General features: G+C 42.1%; 4 protein-coding genes across 12 annotated transcripts; 3 read left to right on the top strand and 1 right to left on the bottom strand.

Annotated features, from left to right (window-relative positions):
• Positions 1 to 1,575: 1,575 nt before the first annotated feature.
• On the top strand, positions 1,576 to 10,121 carry LOC309714753 (receptor-type tyrosine-protein kinase FLT3-like). 6 transcript variants are annotated; one of them, XM_082547434.1, is made up of 17 exons: positions 1,576 to 1,786; positions 2,198 to 2,274; positions 2,430 to 2,496; positions 2,656 to 2,997; positions 3,076 to 3,200; positions 3,312 to 3,423; positions 3,929 to 4,077; positions 4,266 to 4,444; positions 4,641 to 4,743; positions 4,825 to 5,002; positions 5,118 to 5,218; positions 5,323 to 5,437; positions 5,521 to 5,723; positions 5,774 to 5,907; positions 6,202 to 6,288; positions 9,282 to 9,638; positions 9,676 to 10,121. In XM_082547434.1, the coding sequence occupies exons 4-17, from the start codon at positions 2,990 to 2,992 to the stop codon at positions 9,814 to 9,816; spliced, it is 1,992 nt and encodes a 663-aa protein (XP_082403560.1). In that variant the 5' UTR covers positions 1,576 to 1,786; positions 2,198 to 2,274; positions 2,430 to 2,496; positions 2,656 to 2,989; the 3' UTR covers positions 9,817 to 10,121. The 6 variants fall into 6 exon arrangements, with proteins under 6 accessions (XP_082403560.1, XP_082403558.1, XP_082403559.1 ...); XM_082547432.1 differs by having other exon boundaries at positions 1,577 to 1,786; positions 2,659 to 2,997; positions 4,605 to 4,743; XM_082547433.1 differs by having other exon boundaries at positions 1,577 to 1,786; positions 3,079 to 3,200; positions 4,605 to 4,743.
• A 2,512-nt stretch (positions 10,122 to 12,633) lies between these two features.
• LOC309714754 (receptor-type tyrosine-protein kinase FLT3-like) lies at positions 12,634 to 20,175 on the top strand. The gene is made up of 14 exons (XM_082547436.1): positions 12,634 to 12,784; positions 13,073 to 13,149; positions 13,739 to 13,890; positions 13,972 to 14,093; positions 14,205 to 14,316; positions 14,518 to 14,660; positions 14,837 to 15,013; positions 15,171 to 15,311; positions 15,393 to 15,570; positions 15,686 to 15,786; positions 15,886 to 15,988; positions 16,123 to 16,325; positions 16,418 to 16,502; positions 16,597 to 20,175. Exons 1-13 carry the CDS (start codon positions 12,775 to 12,777, stop codon positions 16,498 to 16,500), a joined length of 1,602 nt encoding a protein of 533 aa, XP_082403562.1. The 5' UTR covers positions 12,634 to 12,774; the 3' UTR covers positions 16,501 to 16,502; positions 16,597 to 20,175.
• A 290-nt stretch (positions 20,176 to 20,465) lies between these two features.
• Positions 20,466 to 23,024, top strand: urad (ureidoimidazoline (2-oxo-4-hydroxy-4-carboxy-5-) decarboxylase). 4 transcript variants are annotated; one of them, XM_082545632.1, is made up of 4 exons: positions 20,466 to 20,554; positions 21,378 to 21,461; positions 22,456 to 22,542; positions 22,673 to 23,024. In XM_082545632.1, the coding sequence occupies exons 2-4, from the start codon at positions 21,428 to 21,430 to the stop codon at positions 23,020 to 23,022; spliced, it is 471 nt and encodes a 156-aa protein (XP_082401758.1). In that variant the 5' UTR covers positions 20,466 to 20,554; positions 21,378 to 21,427; the 3' UTR covers positions 23,023 to 23,024. The 4 variants fall into 4 exon arrangements, with proteins under 4 accessions (XP_082401758.1, XP_082401757.1, XP_082401756.1 ...); XM_082545631.1 differs by having other exon boundaries at positions 20,475 to 20,504; XM_082545630.1 differs by lacking the exon at positions 20,466 to 20,554 and having other exon boundaries at positions 21,214 to 21,461.
• A 569-nt stretch (positions 23,025 to 23,593) lies between these two features.
• On the bottom strand, positions 23,594 to 26,440 carry pdx1 (pancreatic and duodenal homeobox 1). Its single transcript, XM_082545628.1, has 2 exons — positions 25,954 to 26,440; positions 23,594 to 23,989 (listed from the first exon to the last, which is right to left on the bottom strand). The coding sequence occupies exons 1-2, from the start codon at positions 26,342 to 26,344 to the stop codon at positions 23,610 to 23,612; spliced, it is 771 nt and encodes a 256-aa protein (XP_082401754.1). The 5' UTR covers positions 26,345 to 26,440; the 3' UTR covers positions 23,594 to 23,609.
• Positions 26,441 to 26,681: the final 241 nt, after the last annotated feature.

Here is a 26,681-nt window from a genome sequence, read left to right as displayed (position 1 = left end):
ATGAGTAAGTAGCTGTTGAATGTATACATAAATATGGGGTAAATTTTACCCAATTTAATTAAGTATTTCATAGCTTTTTATTGAAGTTATTTTATACACAATATATTGAACTAAATCTACCCCAAAAAAGTCAATGCAAATTGTTACCTCAGATTTATTGGGTAGATTCTATAGATGACTTCTTACAGTGTATGTAATTAAACTGAGATGTTTCCTTTAACCTCACCAGAAATGGGAGTCAGTCCATGGTCACATCACAGCTTTCTGAGACAGATTCAGGGGAGTACACTCTGACCTGTGAATCTAACAATGCCACCATTTCCACAACTGTGATTCTTCATGTAATGAGTGAGTAACAGCTTCTCATCTTCTTTCTTCTACAATACTCAAACAAACTCTGTTTGATCATAAATGAGTGATAATAAAATGAATTTAATTGTTTTCTTTGATGTTGTTTAGAACGTCCAACAAAACCACAGCTGATGCTCGATGATGTTGACGTGTCAGATACTTCCCCGCTTTTTAAGTGCATCTCTGAGGGTTTCCCAAATCCCAGAATCAAATGGTCTGGGTAAGATGCTTTAGAATAGCAGCACTTCTTAATGTCTGACTTCAGATTAAATCATTTAGAGGGATACTTTCACAAGCTTTGGTAATAATGTTTTTCATAGACACACCAACCTGAAAAATATGGGTATTAGACAAGGTTTGATAATAATATATGTCAGAGACACAGCGCTCTAAAAATATCGTTTTACACGACTAACAATGGGTTTTTTTCTCTGTTTGAACAATAACAAGGATGGACAATGGAGTTTTAAGGGTAGTGACGGAAGGACAGAGAACACAATATCAAGCCCTGAATATTATAATAGAGGAATGATGTGCTGTGCAACCAATGCTGAAGGACGAGAGTGCTCCCAACTGTATGACTACGGTAACTGGATTTAAATGAACTAATAACAAATTTAATACATCCATAAATTATTACAGGAGTTAATTTGAGTAAAATTTGGTTCAAATACTTGAAGTGAAAGTAACAAAACTGAGATTCACTAACTAATCTCAGAGAAGCAAATCACAAATGTTGACCACGGTATATCTTTCTGACTTGAGGCCCTGATGTGTGTTTCAGACTTACACAGCAGTGTAATGACCAAAGATGAGGTATCTAATGTCACCCTGAGCGAAGGTCAGTCTCTGCTGCTTCGCTGCAGAGTTACAGGATTCAGTCTGAGATCACCTGTGTGGGAGAAAGGAGGAAAACACCTCCATGTCAGGACATTATCATGTAAACCAGAGAAGGAGGAGGCGGTACAGTAATGTCCTGTAATCAGGGAGAGTTTCCTTAAACTTTCTTGTTATGTTTGTCAGAAAACTGACCGACCTCTTTAATATTCCTCAGTCTGAGACACAAAGTACTTCATTGATAATCATCCTCACAAATAAAATCTGGGCCAAAGTGTATCATGTTATCTCTCCTGTAACATTTATCTCCAAAAAAAAAAAAGTCTGTACAACTAGATAAGTGTAGACAAAAAAACCTTTTCATGAGCAATTCAGTTGAAGTCCAGCACACTATGTGCTCAGTGCTGGGATATTGCTTGAATTACAAGATTTCAGTCAGGAAGCCTATTGGCAGCATCTATGCATCTTCCTATGTTACCTCAGAAAGATCTTCCTGATTGAGGATTCCAACAGGAAGCAAAACAGTTCCATTTAGGAGGGACAGAGAGGCACCCTGGGATAATTCCCCATCGCCCGGCAGACAGTTTTGTGTGATCAGGTAAGGCCAATATTTCAACCCTGTTTGCATTCATCTGTGGTCTTTTCCTGTGTTTCTAGTTGGAGATGCTGTATTTCACCCGTGAAGGCAGTTTACCTATTCGATGTATGGAGTAAGTTACATTACCAGTACTTTCTTAACATGACCTCACTTTTATAGCTAAAGGTAAGTTGAGTCCTGTTATTCTGCTTGTGTGTGGATCACTTTGTGCAGATAAGGAGCATTCTTTCTCAAGCCAGTTTCGCTCTCCTGGCTCCCAAGTCTGTGCACCACCAGAGCTCAGTGAAAAGACTTCTTTTCTTAAGGACACATTTATGTTGAGTTTCCTCTTTTTCCCTGACCTTTTTTTTTCTTTTTAATAATAGTTTGAATAATTGTTTAAACTAAAGATTCAGTTTTCTATCTCTCCAGCTGTTCTGCTGCTGTGTGCTGTTGGGCTGCTCTGCTCTGATGATGTGAAGACTCCAGTCTGTGTATCCAGTCATGAGGTAAGAGCTGTTTTAAATAAACACTGAATTCTTTGATAAGCCCCTGTTGAACAGTCATAACTCACATTGATATAGTATGGGATTGATCTAGTAATCAGTGATTATTTTACAGTTTCCTAATAAAGAGGAATTAAATGTTGGCTCTTGTTTTTCAGGCAGCATGTTTGCTACCAGCTGATTATCTGAATCCATCTGGTCCCATCAGTAAAGTTTTGGCTGTGGGTAAGTGTCAGAGGATTTTTGTTTTTAAAGGTTTTATTATTCATATAATAATCAGCTAAGAGTGTTTATATTTCTGTCTTGTACTCAAACAGCTGCATATTTTAACTGCTGGCTCTCTACTCTATAACGGAAACTGTTTGCCTTCTTATTAAATGTCAGCAGCAGGAAACCGCCACCCAAGAGTAAGAAACGACCTTGTGGAGGATACAAAGTTCTTGAGAAATCACACCTGCTTGCTTGACAAGATAAGCATGATATTTCCTTTTTTGTATGCTTCCTGCTGTGTATAAATAAAGGCAGCGAGCTGCTCCACGGGTGTGAATCTCTGTTGAGGTTTCACCCGTGCACGTTAAACTGCTGAAGTGTCTGAGTGTTATTTCATTACATCTGAGTGCTTGATAAAAGAATCTCTAACAGTGAGAAACTCATCATCTCCCTGGAGGGCCTCTCTGAATCTCTTGTCTGCCACTGGATCAGAGGAGAAGACCGAGTAATGACAGCGTAAGTGACCGTCTGTGTTTCTGTTTGGGTGCTTTATATTTCTATGTATTTAAACTGAGATGTTTCCTTTAACCTCAGCAGAAATGGGAGTCAGTCCATGGTCACATCACAGCTTTCTGAGACAGATTCAGGGGAGTACACTCTGACCTGTGACTCCAACAATGTCACCATGTTCTCCACGACTGTGATTCTTCATGTAATGAGTGAGTAACAGCTTCTCACCTTATTTCTTCTACAATACTCAAACAATCTCTGTTTGATGATCAATGAGTGATAATACAATTAATTTAACTGTTTTCTTTGATGTTGTTTAGAACGTCCAACAAAACCACAGCTGATGCTTGATGGTGTTGATGTGTCTGATACTTCTCCCCGTTTTAAGTGTGTCTCTGTGGGTTTCCCAAATCCCACAATTACCTGGTCTGGGTAAGATGTTGTCTTTTACATTTGTATGCAAACTTTAGAATAGCAACACTTCTTCTGTCTCATTTTAGACTGGATCATTTAGAGGGACACTTTGTTGGGATCTGTGGTTAGGATAGGGTATCAGACAGCACAAGAAAACAGCAGGTAAGTTGGGGGAGGGGGGTTTCTCATGGAAAAGTGAAACATTCACATAAGCAAAGGAGCCAGGCTTCACTGTTTGTAGTTCAACTATCCAGCAAAAGAGTCTGCCACTATCTTACGTACGGCTACAAATGAGGATATCAGGAACATGTATGTGATTTTTCGCACAGAGGGCAGCAACACGAGACGAGTACCACACCTGCAAAAAAAAACACCACCACCCCCAAACCCAACTCCCACCACCACACACATACAGATAGTTAAGAAGAGAGAGTGAGTGTGCAAGAAGAAAGAAAGTGGTCAAGACTGAGGGACTATGACAGTTTCCCACCACTAATAATGTGATTTTTCTCTGTTTGAACAGAAACAAGAATAGTGATGAGGCAAAGATGTTTAAGGGAAGTGACGGAAGGAAAGAGAGCAAAGTATCAAGCACTGAATATTATAATACAGGAATGATGTGCTGTGCAACCAATACTGAAGGACAAGAGTGCTCCCAACTGTATGACTATGGTAACTGGTTAGAAATTAATTAATAAGATGTTAAATAACTCCACAAAGAACGTGTCCATATATTGTTACAGGAGTTAATTTGAGTAAAATTTGGTTCAAATAACTTCACTTCAAGAAGATCCAGAGATTCACTAACTAATCTCCGAAAAGCAAATATTTCTTACTTGAGGCCCTGATGTGTGTTTCAGACTTACAGAGCAGCGTAATGAACAAAGATGAGGTATCTACTGTCACCCTGAGCGAAGGTCAGTCTCTGCTGCTTCGCTGCAGAGTTACAGGATACAGTCTGAGATCACCTGTGTGGGAGAAAGGAGGAAAACAGCTCAATGCCAGGACATTTTCATGTACACCAGAGAAGAAGGAGGAGGTACAGTAATGTCCTGTAATCAGGGAGAGTTTCCTTAAACTTTCTTGTTATGTTTGTCTGAAAACTGACCGACCTTTTTAATATTCCTCAGTCTGAGACACAAAGTACTTCACTGATAATCATCCTGCAAATGATCATTATTATGGGGTTTTTCTTCCAGATGTGCATTAAAAATGACTCATATTTCGGTGTTCAGATGGCCTACCTGTCCATCAGATCAGTGAGAGAGGAGCACAGCGGCACATACACCTGCACGAATGCAAATAAAAACTCAAAGTCTGTTCATGTTAATGTCTCAGGTCAGTAGACTTCATTTCATGTCATTATTATTTGAAACTGTTCCCACTGAATAAATCTGGTTTATTCTTGTGTTTCCTCAGATGAAGGTTTCCTCTCTGCACAGCTGGATGAGACCAAGATCATATCAGCTCAGGAGGCATCCAGCACCTGCTTGCAGGCCACTGTTTCCTACCATCCTGTTCTCCAGTACTGTTCCTGGGAGACTCCTGACAAAAACAGGGCTAAATGTGTCAGGGAGACATGGGTAACACAGCACAGGTACTTCAATGACGCAAACTGTCATCATGTGGAAGTGTAAAATTATCCATTCATTCACGTTTTTCATGATCAGTGTAATCATGTGATATGAGGACTGTAATGAACTGTTTCTCAGGACTGTGAAGCTTTGTGATCCACTCATATCAGGAGATTATAAATTACACCTGGAGGCTGGAGGACAAAAGGAAACAAAGACCATATCAGTGTGTGTTGTAGGTGGGTTAATGTAACCTTTGTTACAGTTTTATTATTACTTAAATTTAATTATCATTTATATTTAAAATGTGAGATTGTTTGAGATCATCTGATTTTTGTTCCAGATGAACCAAAGTTCAACTTCTTGTTTAATAAGGATGATGGTACCCTCAACCTTGAGACTGTCAGTCTGGTGCCAGCAAACTATACCTGGATGTTTTGCTCTGAGTTCAATCACAGGTATGATTACCTGCACAGCCGTTCAGCTCAGAGAGCATTTTAGCTCTGATTATTTAAACTCCTTTTATTTTGTTTCACTGCAGCTGTGAAACAGACTCATCCTGGGATGAGGTCCCAAATGCATTTAAAGCAGACTCTGATGTTTCCTGCAACAAGCCGATCAAGAGCTCAGTGAGACGAGAGCTCGGGGATGGACATCATTTAAAGTTTTGTCTGACAAACTCAGTTGGCTCCTGGTGCCAAAGTTACCACATAATCATCCCACCTACAGTCCAGTACTCTATAGGTAATAAAGAGTATTTGCATCAGAAAATATTTGATGAAATTCATTTAAAGCTGTCATGCTCACATTGTCGTTTGTAGGTAAACAACCTCAGGATATCATATTCCTGCTGAAAGCAGGCAATATAACTCTCTTTCTCGTTCTGGTAGTAGTCAGCACAGTGCTCATATTCTTCATCAAAAAGAAGGTAAATATATTCAGCTTTTTTAACAAACACAAATAGAAGAGGGCACCAAGTCATTTGTCTTTGCAATATAAACCTCAGTATCAGCCTTCGAGGGAGATTAATTGAATCTTTCATGGTTTTTGTTTGTTTCATAAGAGTTTGGTATCTCTGTCACAGTAATGTATTTGTGTAGCACTTTTTAAAACACAGTTATAAAGTGTTTCGCACTCAGGATAAAGCTGTCATATCCAACAATGGTCATGTTTTCAGAAGACTGTGTTCAGTTTTTAAAAGGTTTATTTTACAGAATTTCAGATCAACGGGGGAGAGTCTGGAGCTACAAGAGTCTCGGGTGAGTGTGTGTTCACCGAACGAGAACGGTCTTCTGCTAGAGAAAAACAGGTGAGAGATATTTTATTGGGATGAGGATTTGAGGTTTTACTTGAATATTTTTCCAGAGTAGCTGGAGGAGTAAGTAGAAGGCCAGAGTCTAAGGATTCACTGGACCTGGTAGAGGACCCGAGCTTGAAGGATAAAACACCCGCAGGGGCGTGCTGGGTGTTTTTATATATAAAACACCCAGCACGCCCCTGCGGGCAGTTTATCCTTCAAGCTCGGGTCCTCTACCAGAGGCCTGGGAGCTTGAGGGTCCTGCGCAGTATCTTAGCTGTTCCCAGGACTGCGCTCTTCTGGACAGAGATCTCCGATGTTGTTCCCGGGATCTGCTGGAGCCACTCGCCTAGCTTGGGAGTCACCGCACCTAGTGCTCCGATTACCACGGGGACCACCGTTACCTTCACCCTCCACATCCTCTCGAGCTCTTCTCTGAGCCCTTGGTATTTCTCCAGCTTCTCGTGTTCCTTCTTCCTGATATTGCTGTCATTCGGAACCGCTACATCGATCACTACAGCCGTCTTCTTCTGTTTGTCTACCACCACTATGTCCGGTTGGTTAGCCACCACCATTTTGTCCGTCTGTATCTGGAAGTCCCACAGGATCTTAGCTCGGTCATTCTCCACCACCCTTGGGGACGTCTTCCATTTTGACCTCGGGACTTCCAGGTTATACTCGGCACAGATATACCTGTACACTATGCCGGCCACTTGGTTATGGCGTTCCATGTATGCCTTGCCTGCTAGCATCTTGCACCCTGCTGTTATGTGCTGGATTGTCTCTGGGGCATCTTTACACAGCCTGCACCTGGGGTCTTGCCTGGTGTGATAGACCCCAGCCTCTATGGATCTTGTCCTCAGAGCTTGTTCTTGTGCTGCCATGATTAGTGCCTCTGTGCTGTCTTTCAGTCCAGCTTTGTCCAGCCACTGGTAGGATTTCTGGATATCAGCCACCTCCTCTATCTGCCGGTGGTACATACCGTGCAGGGGCCTGTCCTTCCATGATGGTTCCTCGTCTCCCTCCTCTTTCTTGGGTTTCTGCTGCCTGAGGTATTCACTGAGCACTCGGTCAGTTGGGGCCATCTTCCCAATGTATTCTTGGATGTTCGTTGTCTCATCCTGGACTGTGGTGCTGACACTCACCAGTCCCCGGCCCCCTTCCTTCCGCTTAGCGTACAGCCTCAGGGTGCTGGACTTGGGGTGAAACCCTCCATGCATGGTAAGGAGCTTTCTTGGGGTGGCTGTAGCTCAGGTGGCAGAGCAGGTCAGCCACTAATCAGAAGGTCGGTGGTTCGATCCCAGGCTGCATCCTGGCTGCATGCCAAATGTCCTTGGGCAAGATACTAACCCCGTGTTTGCCTACTGGTGGTGGTCAGAGGGCCCGGTGGCGCCTGTGTCCGGCAGCCTCGCCTCTGTCAGTGCGCCCCAGGGCAGCTGTGGCTACAATGTAGCTTGCTATCGCCAGTGTGTGAATGTGTGTGTGAATGGGTGAATGACTGAATGTAGTGTAAAGCGCTTTGGGGTCCTATGGACTAGAAAAGCGCTATACAAATGCAGGCCATTTACCATTCTTGTCTTTATGTCAGTGGCTTCTATCTCCTCCTTTGGCCAGCCTATTACCCCAGCAGGGTACCTGATCACGGGCAGGGCGTACGTGTTGATGGCCCGGATCTTGTTCTTACCATTCAGCTGACTCCTCAGGACTTGCCTGACCCTCTGCAGGTACTTGGTGGTTGCAGCCTTTCTAGCGGCCTCTTCATGGTTCCCATTCGCCTGCGGGATCCCCAAGTACTTGTAACTGTCCTCTATGTCTGCAATGTTGCCTTCTGGTAGTTCAATCCCCTCAGTTCTGACTACCTTCCCTCTCTTTGTTACCATCCGGCTACACTTCTCCAGTCCGAACGACATTCCAATGTCATTGCTGTATAGCCTGGTAGTGTGGATCAGTGAATCGATGTCTCGTTCACTCTTGGCATACAGCTTGATGTCATCCATGTACAGGAGGTGGCTGACAACTGCTTCGTTCCGTAGTCTGTATCCGTAGCCAGTCTTGTTAATGATCTCACTGAGGGGGTTCAGGCCTATGCAGAACAGCAGTGGAGACAGAGCATCTCCTTGGTAGATCCCGCACTTGATGGTGACTTGTGCTATGGGCTTGGAGTTGGCCTCTAGTGTTGTACGCCACATCCCCATTGAGTTCCTGATGAAGGCTCTTAGGGTCCCATTGATCTTGTACAATTCTAGGCATTCCAGTATCCAGCTGTGGGGCATTGAGTCATAGGCCTTCTTGTAATCAATCCAGGCAGTGCACAGGTTGGTCAGTCTGGTCTTGCAGTCTCGGCTGATTGTTCTGTCTACCAGTAGCTGGTGTTTTGCGCCTCTGGTATTCTTGCCAATTCCTTTCTGTGTCCCGCTCATGTATTGACCCATGTGCCTGTTCATCTTAGCCGATATGATGCCTGACAGGAGCTTCCATGTAGTACTGAGGCAGGTTATTGGTCGGTAGTTGGAGGGGACCGGTCCCTTCTTGGGGTCCTTGGGGATCAGGACCGTCCGGCCTTCAGTTAGCCATTCCGGGTGTCTCTCGTTAACTAGCAGCTGGTTCATTTGTGCTGCCAGACGCTCGTGGAGTGCAGTCAGCTTCTTCAGCCAGTAGGCGTGAACCATGTCGGGCCCTGGTGCTGTCCAACTCTTCATACTGGAGACCCTTTCTTGGATATCTGCCACTGTGATGGTTACTGGACCCTATATATATATATATATATATATATAAGCATTATACCTGAAGTACAATATGTTTTATTCATTAAAAGAAAAGCTTGTAATCATATATTTGTGTTAATCATGTGTATGTGTCACGGGGTGGAGAGGGACAAGTTACCTAAGATATTTTTATTGTGCATGTTTGGTTGTGTTTTACTTTCTTTAATATTGTATAGTGTTGTATTCTTATGGGTTTTATTGCCTGTTTTATGGTATTCATCGGTGACTTGTCCTGGAAAGTCTCCGCCCCTCCTTGATTATGAACCCGACACACCTGTGAGGTCCCGGAGGCCAATAAGAGTGATGGGAGACGAGAGAGAAGAGACTGATGGTGGAGTGAGGACTGGGAGAGTGAACGGTATCAGGCGGTGGCGGCGGCCACAAGCCCAGACGGGCTGGTGCCGGTTGCTTTGCCACAGGAAAGCGGTGGCAGAGTTGAGAGCTCTGCCCATTCGGGAAACCGGAACAGAAACATTGATAGGGCGGCGAGACGCCGCCGGGTTTTCCCTTCTAAGGCGGCTAGAGTTGGCTAATGCAGGCACCAGCGCGGAGAGCACCAGCAGGAGGACCAGCGCGCAGAGGCACCAGCGCGCAGAGGCACCAGCGCGCAGAGAGCGACAGTACCAGCGCAGAGAGCGACAGTACCAGCGCAGAGAGCGACAGTACCAGCGGGGAGAGCGGAGACAGCACCAGCGGAGGCTACGAGACGGCTGTGCCGATTTCCAGTTTTAAAGAAGCGGCGGGCGGAGTTGAGAGCTCTGCCCACCCGGGGTAAGTCTCTGACTTATCCCTTTTTTATGAAGTAAACCTGTCTGGAAAGAATAGTGACTGCCGCTTCCTCTCCTTCTTCAGCATATCAGGACGTGAGTGCGAGAGGGAGGCGAGGACTCCGCTGGTTCCTTTGGTTATACCACTTGCTGGATTTCTTAGCTCCCTGGGACTTTTAGGTCGTGGCGCAGGCCACTGGACTTTTTAATATTGTGTTTTATTGACTTTTATTGTGCTACCCCTTGGCCAAGGTTGTTTTAATTCATTTTGCATTTTTAACTATTTAAATATAATAAATTATATTTTTAATCATACAGTTTTAAATCGTGGGCTTTCCCTTGGCGGCTCCACTGCTCACTGGAGGAAGGTTTCCTTCCTTCGCACAAAACCACTGTGGAAGTAAAACCAGCCTTCCGGTGTTCCAGATCTACTGGCGTTTAGATCAACTGGCGTTGGTCGAACAGATGTGTGGCATTCTTGCGTTTCAGGAGCTACTACCGACAAACCAGCAAAAGAACGCCAAATGTGTCACCTGTGACACTTGTGAGGTTGTCTCAAACACACTCCGTCAGTCTTGATGCTGTTGAACAACAAAATGTTTAAAAATATGGCGAGTTTACCTGGTGATATCCTCATGCGCAACGCGATCGCGAAAACAGCAAACAAGTAATACCACGCCGATGTTGTTCACAGGACAGCAAGAGTAAACGATCGGGAGACTCTTGTCGTCGTTATCGTTCCCCTTGCACGGTTTATTTCTCCGAATTCAAGGTTTTTGCTTCACAACTAAAGCGAGCAGTTTACTTTGTGCACTAACATGGACTCGAGTCAACCAGCGCCACCTCTGGCCAAGTGCCACAGCCTACAGCCAGATCAACTTGTGACACACATCTGCAGCACGTTTGATTTCGTTTCATGCAAAACACATTTGTACCTTTCAATTGTGTCTGTTTGTCCCTAACCCTAATGATATCATATATTCCTTATTGGCCTACATTTGTACAAAATTCCAAATTATATACACAAAGTCATAGAAATCACCACTCCAATTGGTCATCATGATTTTGATATTCTTTTTCCATAACAATGAAATACGCCTTGGACAAATATGACACGTCAATATTTCATTAGTGTTGTCACATCACATCCTGTAAGCATCGTCTGTCTGTGTCTTTTCTCTGGAAATTAATATTTCCAGCCAATATAGGCAATCCATCAACATGGCTGGAGAGTTGGTAGTTATATACAGTCGGTATAAGTGTGGTTAATCCAATGAAGATTTGTAAGGAGATGGCAGTTACTTTGAATTCACAGCAGTTACACAGTGATTAGTAATAAACAGCCAGTGAGAGTGAGTGGATTTAAGAAAGTCAGTGACTCGGGTGTGTCGCTTGGTTTGTCATCTGTTTGTGAGACTGGAGGAGACGTAGAAATCTGTTTTAAATCTTAGTTAGGAAGATTCCTGTTTGAAAACAAGCACTTTTTGTGAGAAATGCAAGAAGTACATCTGCAGAAAGCACACAGTTACATTCTGTCCATCATGTGGACAAAATCGAAAATGTTGAGCATTGAAAAACTGAGAACGCTGGGCAAGTTCAACAGAAATGTGTTTGTAAGAACGAAAAACCAAATTGTTCCTAAAATAGTTATGGAAAGTCACTGTTGTATGTCTGTGTTCTACATGTTAATCTGATGGGAAATAAAGTTGCTATTGTTTTATTGCAGTTTTTGGATAATTCTGAGTGGGTTTACACAGTACGGATCTAAATGACCCGCAACAAAATCAATGTCACTTTTTTGTTTTTCAACATAATACAAGGGTTAATTTCCAAAACTTCCATATGATCTTCAATTTGTAGCAGATCCACTATCACACAGCAGCTGGAGCAGTTTCAAATGGAGCTCAGTCCACTACTACCATAGCCTACTACTAGATTAACTTGTGACACATCTGCACCTGCTGCTATGATCACATTGAGTAGAGGCTGAGTGGCTGCACTTACCCCTGGTACATCCAAATCTACCCACAAACATGTTGAAAGATGCAATGCCAGCAATGTGGATTGTCAACACTGAAAACAATCAGTAAGCAAAGACAACAGGGATCACTTTTTTCTGTTTATTTAGCATGCGCAACATTTGTAGTCGCCTTCTGCACAGGGGAAGTCCACACACACTGTGTGGTACCACTTTCCACAGAAGGTGCATTCAATCTGCAAGATTGAATGAGATTGTCAGAGTCATTGTCTGACTGTTTATTACTAATCGCCTGCTGTACATTCACAGTAACTGCCATCTCCTTACAAATGTTTATTAGTTTAACCACACTTATACAGACTGTATATAACAACCAACTCTAAAATGTTTGTTCGCAGAGTAAAGACACAGACAGACTACACTAACGACATGTGATGTTACAACACTAGTGAAATATTAGTGTCATTTCATTCATTTCAAAGGTTTATTTGCATGACGCACAAACAGACACAATTGAAAGGTACAAATGTGTTGTGCATGAAACGAAATCAAACGTGCTGCAGATGTGTCACAGGTTGATCTGGCTGTAGGCTGTGGCACTTGGCCAGAGGTGGCGCTGGTTGACTCGAGTCCATGTTAGTGCACAAAGTAAACTGCTCGCTTTAGTTGTGAAGCAAAAACGCTGAAACCGGAGAAATAAACCGTGCGAGGGGAACGATAACGACGACTAGGGTCTCCCGATCGTTTACTCTTGCTGTCCTGTGAACAACATCGGCGTGGTATTACTTGTTTGCTGTTTTCGCGATCGCGTCGCGCATGAGGATATCACCAGGTAAACTCGCCACATTTTAAACATTTTGTTGTTCAACAGCATCAAGACTGACGGAGTGTGTTTGAGATAACTCATATATTCTCATATAGGTAGCGCTGTTGCAGCAACAAATTTTCCTTTCAGAATACGAGAAAGAAAACTTGGAGGCAGAGAAACATGATTGCAGGTGAGTGAGAGTTATTCATTCCTGCACAACAACAATCGAAGGTAATCACAGACTTGCAATCAAGGTTTGTGTAGTTGGCCAGAGCTAAATTTTGAGTTATGAAGCATTTTGTTTATGACACAGTTGTAGTTCATAAATACAGTCTGACTTAGAAAAGCAATCATTTCTTCTTAATGATGCATTTATGTTCCTTTTTTTTTTGGTTTTGTTTTTTCCCACTGGTGTATATACATTTGTTTTGATTTTCAGTAATATTTAAACTAAAGATTCAGTTTTCTATGTCTCCAGCTGTTCTGCTGCTGTGTGCTGTCGGAGTGCTCTGCTCTGATGATGTAAAGACTCCAGTCTGTGTACCCAGTCATGAGGTAAGAGCTGTTTTAACTAAACTCTGATCAAATAACTGAAAGTGATACTGACAATGAAGTCTTAAAGCAGGGAATAGTTCTGAGATGACATAAAATGAACTATTATTCTTTAATAAACCCCTCTTGACCAGTCTGAAATATGCATTAATTGCACATATACATATCTGGGTAAACAAGACACCTATAGTCTAGAAAAGACAGAAGTGAACACCCATTTTCATGCTGTGCATCGACTCTTTAATGTTTGTGTAGCTCCAGCTTACCTTCGCAAATGGCAGTGTGTGTGTTATGGTGTACAGGGCAGCAAAAAGCACACAGCAACAGAGAGGGAAATAGTGCTAGCTGCTCTTTCTGTAATTTCCTGTAATCACTTTGTGTCATTCTAATACATTTTGAAGAGGTTTTAGTACAAGTTTTGTTCAGGTACAAAATATAAGCTTCGTTTGTTTTGTTTTTTAAAGGAAACATTTAATCAGGAGATCAACTTTTTTTATGTGTTTTTGGGAAAATCTAATTCAGATCTTGCCAGTGGTGATGATTTTACTGCTGCTAAATGAAGGAGGATTAAATGTTGGCTCTTGTTTTTCAGGCAGCATGTTTGACACCAGCTGATTATCTGAATCCATCTGGTCCCATCACCAAAGTGTTAGCAGTGGGTAAGAAACTCATCATCTCCCTGGATTTCCTCTCTGAATCTCTTGTCTGCCACTGGATCAGAGGAGAAGACCGAGTAATGACAGCGTAAGTGACCGTCTGTGTTTCTGTTTGGGTGCTTTATATTTCTATGTATTTAAACTGAGATGTTTCCTTTAACCTCACCAGAAATGGGAGTCAGTCCATGGTCACATCACAGCTTTCTGAGACAGATTCAGGGGAGTACACTCTGACCTGTAAATCCAACAATGTCACCATGTTCTCCACGACTGTGATTCTTCATGTAATGAGTGAGTAACAGCTTCTCACCTTATTTCTTCTACAATACTCACACAATCTCTGTTTGATGATCAATGAGTGATAATACAATTAATTTAACTGTTTTCTTTGATGTTGTTTAGAACGTCCAACAAAACCACAGCTGATGCTCGATGGTGTTGACGTGTCAGATACTTCCCCGCTTTTTAAGTGCGTCTCTGAGGGTTTCCCCAAACCCACAATCAAATGGTCTGGGTAAGATGTTGTCCTTTACATTTGTATGCAAACTTCAGAATAGCAGCACTTCTTAATTTCTGATTTTAGACTGAATCATTTAGAGAGATGCTTTATTTTGATTTTAGATAGGTATCAGACAAGCTTTGGTAATAATGTTTTTCATAGACACAGCTTTCTGAAAAATATCAAAATGTTTTTTTTTTCTCTCTGTTTGACCAGTAACAAGGATGGACAACAGAGTTTAAAGGGAAGCGACAGAAAGACAGAGCGCACAATATCAAGCACTGAATATTATAATAGAGGAATGATGTGCTGTGCAACCAATGCTGAAGGACAAGAGTGCTCCCAACTGTATGACTACGGTAACTGGATTTAAATTAATTCATAACAAATTTAATACATCCATAATGAATTTATCCATAAGTTCTTTCTTCAAATACATATAGTGAAAGTGAAAAAACAATGTTTACCCAGAGATTCACTAACTAATCTCCGAAAAGCAAATATTTCTTACTTGAGGCCCTGATGTGTGTTTCAGACTTACAGAGCAGTGTAATGAACAAAGATGAGGTTTCTACTGTCACCCTGAGCGAAGGTCAGTCTCTGCTGCTTCGCTGCAGAGTAAAGGGATACAGTCTGAGATCACCTGTGTGGGAGAAAGGAGGAAAACAGCTCAATGCCAGGACATTTTCATGTACACCAGAGAAGGAGGAGGTACAGTAATGTCCTGTAATCAGGGAGAGTTTCCTTAAACTTTCTTGTTATGTTTGTCTGAAAACTGACCGACCTCTTTAATATTCCTCAGTCTGAGACACAAAGTACTTCACTGATAATCATCCTGCAAATGATCATTATTATGGGGTTTTTCTTCCAGATGTGCATTAAAAATGACTCACATTTCGGTGTTCAGATGGCCTACCTGTCCATCAGATCAGTGAGAGAGGAGCACAGCGGCACATACACCTGCACGAGTGCAAATAAAAACTCAAAGTCTGTTCATGTTCATGTCTCAGGTCAGTAGACTTCATTTCATGTCATTATTATTTGAAACTGTTCCTACTGAATAAATCTGGTTTATTCTTGTGTTTCCTCAGATGAAGGTTTCCTCTCTGCACAGCTGGATGAGACCAAGATCATATCAGCTCAGGAGGCATCCAGCACCTGCTTGCAGGCCACTGTTTCCTACCATCCTGTTCTCCAGTACTGTTCCTGGGAGACTCCTGACAAAAACAGGACTAAATGTGTCAGGGAGACATGGGTAACACAGCACAGGTACTTCAATGACGCAAACTGTCATCATGTGGAAGTGTAAAATTATCCATTCATTCACGTTTTTCATGATCAGTGTAATCATGTGATATGAGGACTGTAATGAACTGTTTCTCAGGACTGTGAAGCTTTGTGATCCACTCATATCAGGAGATTATAAATTACACCTGGAGGCTGGAGGACAAAAGGAAACAAAGACCATATCAGTGTGTGTTGTAGGTGGGTTAATGTAACCTTTGTTACAGTTGTATTATTACTTAAATTTAATTTTATATTTAAAATGTGAGAATGTTTGAGATCATCTGATTTTTGTTCCAGATGAACCAAAGTTCAACTTCTTGTTTAATAAGGATGATGGTACCCTCAACCTTGAGACTGTCAGTCCTGTGCCAGCAAACTATACCTGGATGTTTTGCTCTAAGTAAGGTGAACAGGCCGACCCTCTGCTCAGGTAATCATACCTGTCATTGGACAGGTATGATTACCTGCACAGCCGTTCAGCTCAGAGAGCATTTTAGCTCTGATTATTTAAACTCCTTTTACTTTGTTTCACAGCTGCAGTGAAATTGACTCATCCTGGGATGAGGTCCCAAATGCATTTCAAATAGATTCTGATGTTTCCTGCTATAAGCAGATCAAGAGCTTAGTGAGCAAAGACGTGTTAAAAGGAGACCAATTCAGGTTTTGTCTGACAAACTCAGTTGGCTCCTGGTGCAAAACCCATTACATGATCATCCCTACACCTCAGCCCTCTATTGGTAATAACAAGTCTAATGAATATATTTACTGAAAATATTTGATGAAAAAAAAAATCTAAAAGTTGCTCACATTGTTTTGTTTTGTTTTTTAGGTAATCCACCTGAGGAGAACTCCTTCCTGCTGACAGTATGTTTGGTTCTGGTTCTGCAAAACCCATTACCCAGTATTCTCTAAAGGTACAAAGAACTTTTTATTTGCATTACTTTTTAATAAAATGTCAATTATTAATTAATCAATTCTTATTATTGTCCTTGTATTTCTATATTATAGATGGTGTACCTACTTATAACAACATGATGGTGCTGAAAGTAGGCAGTTTGCTTCTGCTTCTGGCTTGGCTGTAGTCAATAAAGAGCTCATGTACCTCATCAAAAATAAAGTATATATTTGGTCTTTTTATAAACATCTTTTTATGAACAAAATAAAGAGCATAGCTCATCATCACTGTTTGACCAGCTTGTAGACTGAGGGCAGAGGGTCGGCCTGTTCACCTCCACAACTGGATGAATAACCATTATCACTCAGTCTCACTCTCTTTCTTTTTTTCAGCTTGGTTATAAAGATATAACCACCAGAATTTCAGCGACTGCCATGATCCACTGACCTCTGTGGACATTTCTGAACGATGTCTGTGTAGTCAGACATTTCAATATCTGAGAAGGATCTTCTGTAACCATCAGATACAGTTACCACCCATATATCATTTTATCCATACAGCATGTTACTTGATAGTCTTCTCACAATCATTTAGAGTAAAATCGAGTGTCTTTATCTTTAAATCAAATATAGTGAGCATTTTATACTTATTGCTGGAACTGGATAAATCATATTTAACCTAACACTTTTCATTATCTACCACAGTTTAACTATATACTACAGCTTAAGCAAACTGTACAAAATAAAGAAGGTCTAAATGTGAAAGATGCCAAGAAACTCAGAAATTTACAAGGAGAGCATTTAAATTCCAAAAAGACATGTCGTAACATATCAAGAGATTTATACCCTGAACTGTCTTGTGATGACTTGATAGTGCTAATCACTGCACCACCATGCAGCCTTGTGTAGTACTCATGCACCATCATATAAGTATACTTGGGCTGTAGAAACCGCATCTTGTATGTCATTCTTGTGCTCAATAAGCTCCAGTCAGGAAAAGTTACAGGCACACCCTGTCAACCCACAAAATTCCTCTCGTGTATCAGAACTGCACTCATTTCTGTGTATTTACAGCTACTCTTCAAAAGTTGATTCTGTTCATCTGGACGTAGCGTTGTGTAGGAGAAACGTTTCGTCACTCATCCAAGTGACTTCTTCAGTCTCAGCTGACTGCAGGTTTCCCCAAATCTTATAAACAGCACATTTGCATAATGATTGAAACCAGCCCACTGAAGGAACAATGGGCTGGGAGGTCAGTTCCTTAGTCTTAATTATGCAAATTCTCATGACCATTGATCAACAACCACTGATCAAAGCCCACTGATCAATGGCCATGAGTACCATTCACAGAGAGTTGGGGAATGGCTGCAATCCCAGCATTGTAAGATGGCGAAAGATGTACCCTTAGGCCCCCTCCTCAATTCAGAGATGGTCTTTCCCTTTTCACGTAAATGGCTTCCTTGACTCGCGCTCAAACCAGCGTTCCTCCCTGTCCAGGATGTGTACATCCTCATCCTTAAGAGTGTCCACTGGCCTTGTTATGGTTCAAAATATTGGGGATGGAGACAAGAGAAAAACCACAATAACAACACTGGTCCGGCCGGGTTAAGTCAAACGATGATTTTAATAGTCACACGCGTGGGAGATGGACACTGTATGCAGACAGCCTCAGATCTCAAAATGGTGGAGCATTGCTCAAACTCTTATAGCCTCTGGTGCCTCCACCTTATCATAAAAAGCCTAAACATTCACATGCTTTCTCTCACACAGCGCCTAAGCTACGACCTTGGCTCCCTGTTTATCTGCTCCTGCTGAGATGGGGCAGAAAACTCCAGTATATTCTGTTCTCTTCTAATCAGACAAATAAGGCGATGACTTTCTGCAAACAGTATTTTCTTATAACTCAGCAGTATAATGCATCATAAAACAATGTCATTCATCCACAATAAATCAGCAGTCTAATGTAATGCAAATCAGTTTAACTAATGCAATAGTTATCAGCTTCTTCTAATTCAGGAGAATAATGCAAACTAAAACTACATAATAATTCACAATCTTTAGTTAGGGGTATAACATGGCATAAAATAATATTATAATCTAACAGCCTGTAGGTGTAAATAGACTGCAGAGTCCTGGCCTGACGAAGTAGCTCTTCTGTGTTGTGCCATCCGCTTTGCCACAGGTTGTTTGGTTTCCCCGATGTATAAATCCTGGCAATCCTCCTGGTACTTAACAGCGTACACTATGTTACTCTGTTTGTGTCGGGGGACCCGATCCTTGGGGTGGACCAATTTTTGGCGCAGCGTGTTTTGGGGTTTAAAAGCCACAGAGACCCGGTGTTTAGAAAAAATGCGTCTCAACTGCTCCGATACTCCTGACACATACGGGATCTCTACAGGTTTTCGCTTGGGCAGCGGTTGTCCTTCTCTCCTGGATCAGCTGGAGCTTTCTTTAGGTGCCTTTCCAGCTTTGACAAAAGTCCAGCTGGGATAACCACATTTACTCAGGGCCTTCTTGATGTGCTGTTCTTCTGCCTCCCTGGCCGCTGTGTGTGTAGGGATCATGTTCGCTCTGTTTTGTAGCGTCCTGATGACGCCCAGTTTGTGCTCCATGGATGATGAGAGTCAACCTTAAATACTGATCCGTATGCGTAGGTTTACGGTACACATCAGCTTTTAGATGTCCCCCATTAGTCATGGAAATCTCACAGTCTAAGAAGGCTAACCTGCCACTTATTATATCCTCCCTTGTGAATTTGATGTGTCGGTCCACCGAGTTAATGTGACCCCTGAGATTTGATTTTCACCCAGGTTTCATCCACATATCTGAACCAATGGATTGGTGGTGTTCCAGGGTAGGATAGCAAAGCCCTCTTTTTCCACTTCTTCCATGGACGAAACGTTTCTCCCACAAAAAGCTACGTTCAGATAAACAGAATCAAGTTTTGGAGATTTACTTACCTGGATGATTGAGCATGCATCAAGACATTTACAGCTACTCTGACAGCTTTGTGAAGAGATTTCTACACATGCTGGTGGAGTTTGGTTGCAGTTATTAAGTCAAAGAGGGGGTCGAGACAGGTTCTGAGTGCTACTTGAAAAACTCAGTGTAAATGTTTTGAGGCCTCCAAGGCAATGCTTCCCCTGCCTCCTCATTTGATCTGTAGCATTAAGCTGTTCAACCATTACTCATTGTAAGATCAACTCTTCCTGTATAAATGCAGTAACCGCAAATGTCACTGCCCCCAGTGTCCAAATGTGCAACAACACAAAACAAAAACAATAAATGGCTCTTACACCCATGGCTGCTGTATTATGCTTTTTTTGGTTTCATGGTGGCCACGTTGTTATCCTGTACAAGCCAGACCTGCTCTGAGCAAATTGTCAGTGCAGGGAAGCCCCCAACTTCTTCGTTGCCATAACAGTGATGTTGTTTTCTTCTTGCTCCTGGCAATGAGCATTGAAAGTTTAAAGTGAATGAAAAAAAGAGAGAGAGAGAGAGAGAAGCTATGTGACCACAGATTTTTATCCTCATGCTCAAAATATTTCCACCCACGGAAAGTCTGCTTATCATGAAACCAGTCTCTCCTTTACTCACAAATGAAATGTACGCCTGACTGTATAATACTTTCTCTGCTATAACATTGTATCTAAAACAAACAAATAAATAAATAAACGTCTGTGCACACCTAAATGAGTCTGCTCTTTTCCTGTGTTTCTAGTTAGAGGTGCTGTATTCCATCTGTAAAGCCTCTCTTAGATGTATGGAGTAAGCATGAGCTCCCATGTGACATGACCTCCTTTGTATAGGTGAGGCAATTTGAGCCACTTTGGTTGTGCAGATAAGCAGCATTTGATCTTAAGCCTGTTTCAATAACAACCCCTGGCTCCAGAATGTGCTGAGTCTCCTCCTCTCTAATGGAAAGTTGCTGTCACTGTTAACAGACCCAGATTTTGCATGTGTTTCTTTGAAACTGGTGTATCAGTGTGAGGACGTGATCTTCAACATTCCCTGCTTGCCTGGTGATACATCCTAATTTTCCTTACCTCGGCTGAATTGTTGTTTAATTTAGGTAATTGTGTGATCTCCTACTAAATGTCAGGTTAGGCCGCACCAGCGTGGGAGTGGAGATCCACTCTAGTCCAGCTATTTGCTGTTGAGTCCCAGAAGTAATTGATTGGTGGGTTTGGGGCCCTTCTCTTTAAAGGGGATAGAAAGGAGGAAATATGCATGCAGAGAGACTGGATGGGAAAGGGTTGTAGAATACTTTTGAACTGAAGCCCACAGTTGGAGGAAAGCTTTTTTTCTTTTTATTTGGCTGGTTTTGTTTTTAAAATGCTTTAGTTTTACCAGAAGGAAGATTCATTTCAGGGCTTATGTGTTGCTTTAAAAAAAGAATTGGACTGAAAACTGCTAGAAGTAACCTGTGCAGCTTTAGGAGGAATAGCCTACCCTGTAATGAGGAGGTGGCCAACCTCATTAAAGAGACTGAGAGTTGCATTCCCAGGATCTTGTGTGAAAACTCCCTCCCCATTAACTCAAGGCCCATTAAGGTAGATGAAAACTCTTTCTCAGGAAGATGCTGAACTAATTTTTGATTGGCTGACAGGCTGATAATGCTAAACGTTATGTCCTCGGGCTGCTGGCCAGAATTACACCCCCAGCCCACTAGCCTGCCTTGAAAGAAAAATAAGTCTTGTGTATCTTATTTCCAGTGAGAGTGTGGTGCTCACTAATAAAACTTTTTTTTCTTTTTTTGGACTGAGGCAGTTTTTGCCCATGTGATTTTGTGCAGTAGTAAATCTGTGTAGGAATTAGGTGTCCTGCCAACCATGTTTATACAGCATCATAGTGATCAGCCTTCCTAATTCCCTGCGGGTTAAATTGCCATGTAGGTGGAGTAGTGGAGTTGCAGTAAGAACATTTCCCCCTGCATACCAGGAGAATGAACATTTGGAGGCAGAGAAACATGATTGCAGGTATGTGAGTATTTCAGGATCCTGCAGAATTAATGGCAATCACAAATTTTAAATGAAGATTTTCGTACAATGTGATGCAGTATATGATGCCACTAGGAGAAAAGCTGTGTTCTACTTAAAAGTAGATTTTACTAAATGACAGTAATGAAGTACATTTTTTTAATGTTTCCTTTTTTAAAGTGGCGGAACTAGAAATCTTTAAATGGGGGCAAATGAGGGGCAAGAGGTCCAGGCAGGGTGGCACATACCTGTTAGGTAAAGCATGTAAAAATATGTAAATAGAGTCAACAAAATATCCACAAAACTATTTATTGTATCATTATCGTCATTATCGGGTCTAAGAAAACAAAGATTGTAGGTAGGTTTACACAATTAGTTTTAGCCATTCAGACTTAAAGAGCCTCGTTCAGGAAATGTGATCCCCGGAATTTGTCTGAAAACGCCATCATTTTCAGTGCAGGTCTTTTAGCTTACGTAAAATTTTCCTGCAGCTCTATCGCTACAGGCTATTCTCATGTAGGATCTGTCTGCTTCTTCCACCACTGAAGCCTTATCATGATCTCAATACCGGCGTCGCGCTGTTTTAATGGATAGCCGTCTGATTTATATTCTTTGCTGACCTTTGTTCAGCGCTAGGGGACGCCAGAGCTCAGAATTGTAATGCTGAATAAGGACCCTGCAGCTAAAATTTAAATCACTGTTTTCCTCCTATTTTACACTCAGCCAACTGTTCTTTCCAGTGTCAGATGATAGTTTCCATAAGAAAATATTAACCACTGCCAGACTATCCGGGGAGGGTGGGGGGTGTTCTGTGTGTCCAGCGGTGCGTTAACCCTTGTTGCAAAGTGTTGCGTAAAGGTCAACAAACACTGCCTGTGGCACCACTGAAGACTGTTCCCATAAGTCATGGACATTTCAGCTGTAAATGCTCTTTCTTACGAGGATTTTGTGAACACTTTCGGTAACGTGGTGGAGAAATGTCCTGTTATAACAGCCGCTGTGTGGTCGAGGCGTCCGTTTGTGAGTTTAAATGCTCTGGAGGCTGCCATCAGTGACTTCATCGACGAGCTCCCAGAATCAGGTGATCCACGGAATTAGTTTATTAACATTTCTACCCTGTGCTCGGGTTAATTTTTACGCGTTTGTTTAATAAGTAGGCTTGTATCAGTTTAATGCTCTAAACTGGCAGAAATGATCGGTTGTATGTGCAGGTAAAGAGGGGATCCTAAGGTGTCACCCCGATCTGGCCGGCAGGGACCTGCAGAGAGGCACCTTGACCCGGGAGTCGCGCCAGGAGCAGGCGGGAGCCGGAATGGACGCGCTGACCTCGGGGGAAGCCGAGCGCATGGCCCGTCTCAACGAGGAGTATAAAAAGCGCTTCGAATTTCCATTTGTCATCTGCGCCCGGATGAACGACAAAGCGAACATCTTGCTGCAGCTGTCCGAGCGCTGCCAGAACGAGCGCGCAGTGGAGAGAGCGCGCGGCATCGAGGAGGTGAAGAAGATCTGCCGCTTGCGCCTCCAAAGTCTGCTGCTTACTGATGGCGCGAACAAATTATGAAGTGCCGGAGGTTGAGTTTTGCGCCAGTTTGCCTCTAAACCTCATCACTCCCAGGCTCAAAGGCTGTGGTATATTTTAATTCTGAATGTATCCATAAAATCTCAATCAATAAAACATGTGGATCATTGATTCTAATTAACAATCTCCATAATACAGCTTAGTGTATATACAAGTGTACACTGATGTATGGAAAACAACAGCACTGATAATCATGTCTGTGGTCCGCTGTCGGGAAAGGAGTTCGTGAATTTGTTGTCTCCGCGTGCCATCTGGTGTTGAACCTATCTCAGAGGATGTTTGGCGATGAAGAAACGTCAGTAAATAAGTCCTGAATCAACAGACTGTGGACTCCAGTCAGGGGGCTTATGGTGGTCCAAGAGAAATTTCTGAAGGGTCCCTGTAAACGAGCACTTTACAGAAATATCCCCCCACCCCTAAATACCATCAATCTTTTCAGAAAAAAAATATATGTACATGTTTCCTAAAACTTGGATTTGAGTTTCAGTCAAAGTTAAAATGATCCCTTAAATATGAGTTCAGGTCTGAGTCTTAAAAATCTTAAAGTCTTAAAAATATATCCGCTGGATCTATGCGCTCTCTCTGGAGCCGGAGGCAGACAGACCGTGCAGAGGGGACACGGGGGGTGTGGTGGGGTGTAGTCCGTTTGAGGAGGAAACCCCTCCAGCGGCCTCCCCCTGGTCTCCAGAGGTGATGGAGGAGTCCTGGTCGGGGTCGGCCCCCCTCGCCCTCCTCCGGTCCTCCTCCTTCTTCCACTTCATGCGCCTGTTCTGGAACCAGATCTTGATGTGGCGCTCGGTGAGGCTGAGGGTCAGCGCCAGCTCCACGCGCCTCGGCCTCGAGATGTAGCGGTTGAAAAGGAACTCCTTCTCGAGCTCCAGCAGCTGGGCGCGCGTGTACGCAGTCCTCGTGCGTTTGTTTTCTTCATTCTCAGTCATCACGTATGACCCTAAAACCACACGGAGAATTAGCGCCCTTTAAAAACAAGAATATGTAATAAAAATGAATTTTTATTAAAATCTGAAGCACTTCAAGTGTAAATTTACATTTTTAATTGTAAACTATGAAAAGTGTTTTTTATTCATGTAAAAAATAAATCTTGAAAATGAATGTAAAGAAGAATCTCCAGCCACTCTTTATTTAACCAGTACTAACCAAATACTTGGCCAAAAAACAGGTGATTATTACGGGGGGTTATTCAAACAGGTGTAATTTAGATTTTAGGGATGAAGATTATTATAGATTACTTGTTTTAGAGATTAAATTAACATTTCCTTCAAGGACAAAACATATTTCCCAGTGCACGTGATCACCCAGAGCTGAAATTAAAGCAGATTAATTACTGTGCATATCATAAACCACAACCAGGAAGTATTTGCTACAGTCACTGAAAACTGTATATAAGTTTTAATTTTTTTTTAAAGTATTTTCATATTGTTGAAGATAAAGACCGAAACAATATAAGTTTTTAGACGCCTTAGAAGAATCCATATACCGCTTCTTTAAAATAAATGAATTAATTAATTACGACTGTTAAAAAATGATCTCTTCCATTTTCAATTATTTTTTTTTACATTTAAAACAGTCAAGTAAAAAACAAAGATTTAAAATATTATAGAAAAGTAATTCTTGTCTTTATTTGCACGTTATCAGTCACGCATCAGTTAGTTTGAAGAGCTTCTACAGCGTTTTATTTTACCCGAGGACCCTAAATTCCCTCATATAATTTGTTCATTTTGAACATCAATACAAGAAAGACTATTCATTCATTTATGACGTTGAATGTGCAGCTAAATTTGTATTTAATACGTTCCAAATAATAATAATAATAATAATAATAAATACTGCATTTAATATACATTTATTTTCAAAGTGAAACTGAAATACGCCATCATGCAGACTATTTTTTAAATAGATTTACATAGTCAAGTTGTTAGAAATTAATATGAATCATGTGAAGCCACTGATTATAATTATTGCCTATTTGTAAGGCACTAATTTAGAGTTTCGATTCTGGGCATCATTCCCGTTACCGTCGTTCATGCTGATTTTAAAAACTTTTGGTTTTTTTTAAGTTCATAGTAACTGTTTCAAAATGTCATATATAATAAGTTTACACTGTCCATTAAGTATCTCAGAATAATAAAACAACGTGGGCCTGCTATATCAGAGTGTAAGTTATTCAGTTTCGACTTTATGAGAGTGGCTCGTTCATACATGACGCTTCTATTGAGAGTTCTTTAGGAGAGAGAATCAGAAGAAATGTTTTCTGGGAATTTCATTCTGATGTAAGAAAAGTACGAGAACTTTATTTGCTTTTTTTATTTTAACCAAAATGGTTTTTTTTCCTAACGACGACACTGCTTTTACGCAAACTCGCTGCACGTAAAGCCTCTCCAAGTTTGTTGAAATTCAGTCCACTGAAAACTCTTCCCTAAAAAATACTTTCCTTAAAAAGTTCATTACATGTTAGAGTTTCTTTTTTGTTCCACGTTATCAAGACCACATTAGAATTACAAACGACTTGGCAATATAAAAGACTATTATTAGGCTGCTCGTGGCTAAAGATAGCGTGATTTGTGAAAATGTTTTTGTACAAACAAAACTCACATTTTTGTGACGATAATACCTCATATGAAGCAACCGCTCACCTCCCGGGCCTTTTACAAAAATGACTGACAGGTAAACTGAAACACCCAGGATCGTATTGTTGGGGCCATGATGTCATTAAAGGCCTCAGAAGGAGTTAGTTGAAAGTTATTTGTTATGTAGCTAAATTGTGCAAACATGACTGTCTCATATTTTAATTTGAAGCCCTCTTTGAACTCAAATTAAGAACTTTAACCCCCCTCAGTCAGATTCTGTAGTACGCTCATAATCACACTGTATACGCTGATTTGTTTGAGTGTTTACCTGCCCACTGTCCTTTCCAGGTGTGTGAGTGGGATTTAGTGGTTTTCATCCAGGGGAATGGCAGGTGATATCTGCTCTGTTCCACGGGGTCACTGTAGCCTGGAGGCGGCTGGAGCGTCTGCTGTTGCTGCTGGTGCTGGTGGTGGTGGAGGAGCTGGGGTACGCCAGGTTCCTCCCGCATACTCGGCAAACTGTAAGTGGTAGCAATGTCAGGAAGGCCGGCCTGCTCCAAGGCTCCCATGGACGGCGGTGTGTAGACGGAGTGGACCTGCCTGCTCATGTAGAGGCAGGGTGGCGGGCTGCTGTGGCTGTAGTCATCACCCTGTGATCTCTGGTACGTGCAGGAGTCTTTAAAAACCTGAGAGGGATAAAAGTGATCTTCCCGATTCATGGCTGGCGAGGACCCGTGTCTGCAGGGGGGCCGTTTGCGTACACACACGCACCGTAACCTGCGCCCTACCTCGGCGTAAACCTTCAGCCCTACCTGCCTCAGGCGCAACTGCGAGGCCCTTACTGCTCCACACAGGTGTGTCACTCTGCCACCATGTGATCCTGTAGCGCCCAAGCCATTGGTTTCACTATTTGCTCAAAAACGGCAGGCCGATAGCTCCCAGTTTCCAGGATATTCTGCAGCTCTGTGAGCTTTTTTTTCCAGCCAACTGAACAAGAGCGCGTAAATCAATGGTACTCTGTAAATACCGCAAGGTTTACCTGGCATCCACCTGTGT

The sequence above is a fragment of the Aulonocara stuartgranti genome, assembly GCF_965226115.1.
Source record: "Aulonocara stuartgranti genome assembly, chromosome: 9".
NCBI lineage: Eukaryota > Metazoa > Chordata > Actinopteri > Cichliformes > Cichlidae > Aulonocara > Aulonocara stuartgranti.
Note: the sequence above shows the minus strand (reverse complement) of the source record. Positions and strands in the feature narration are given on the sequence as shown.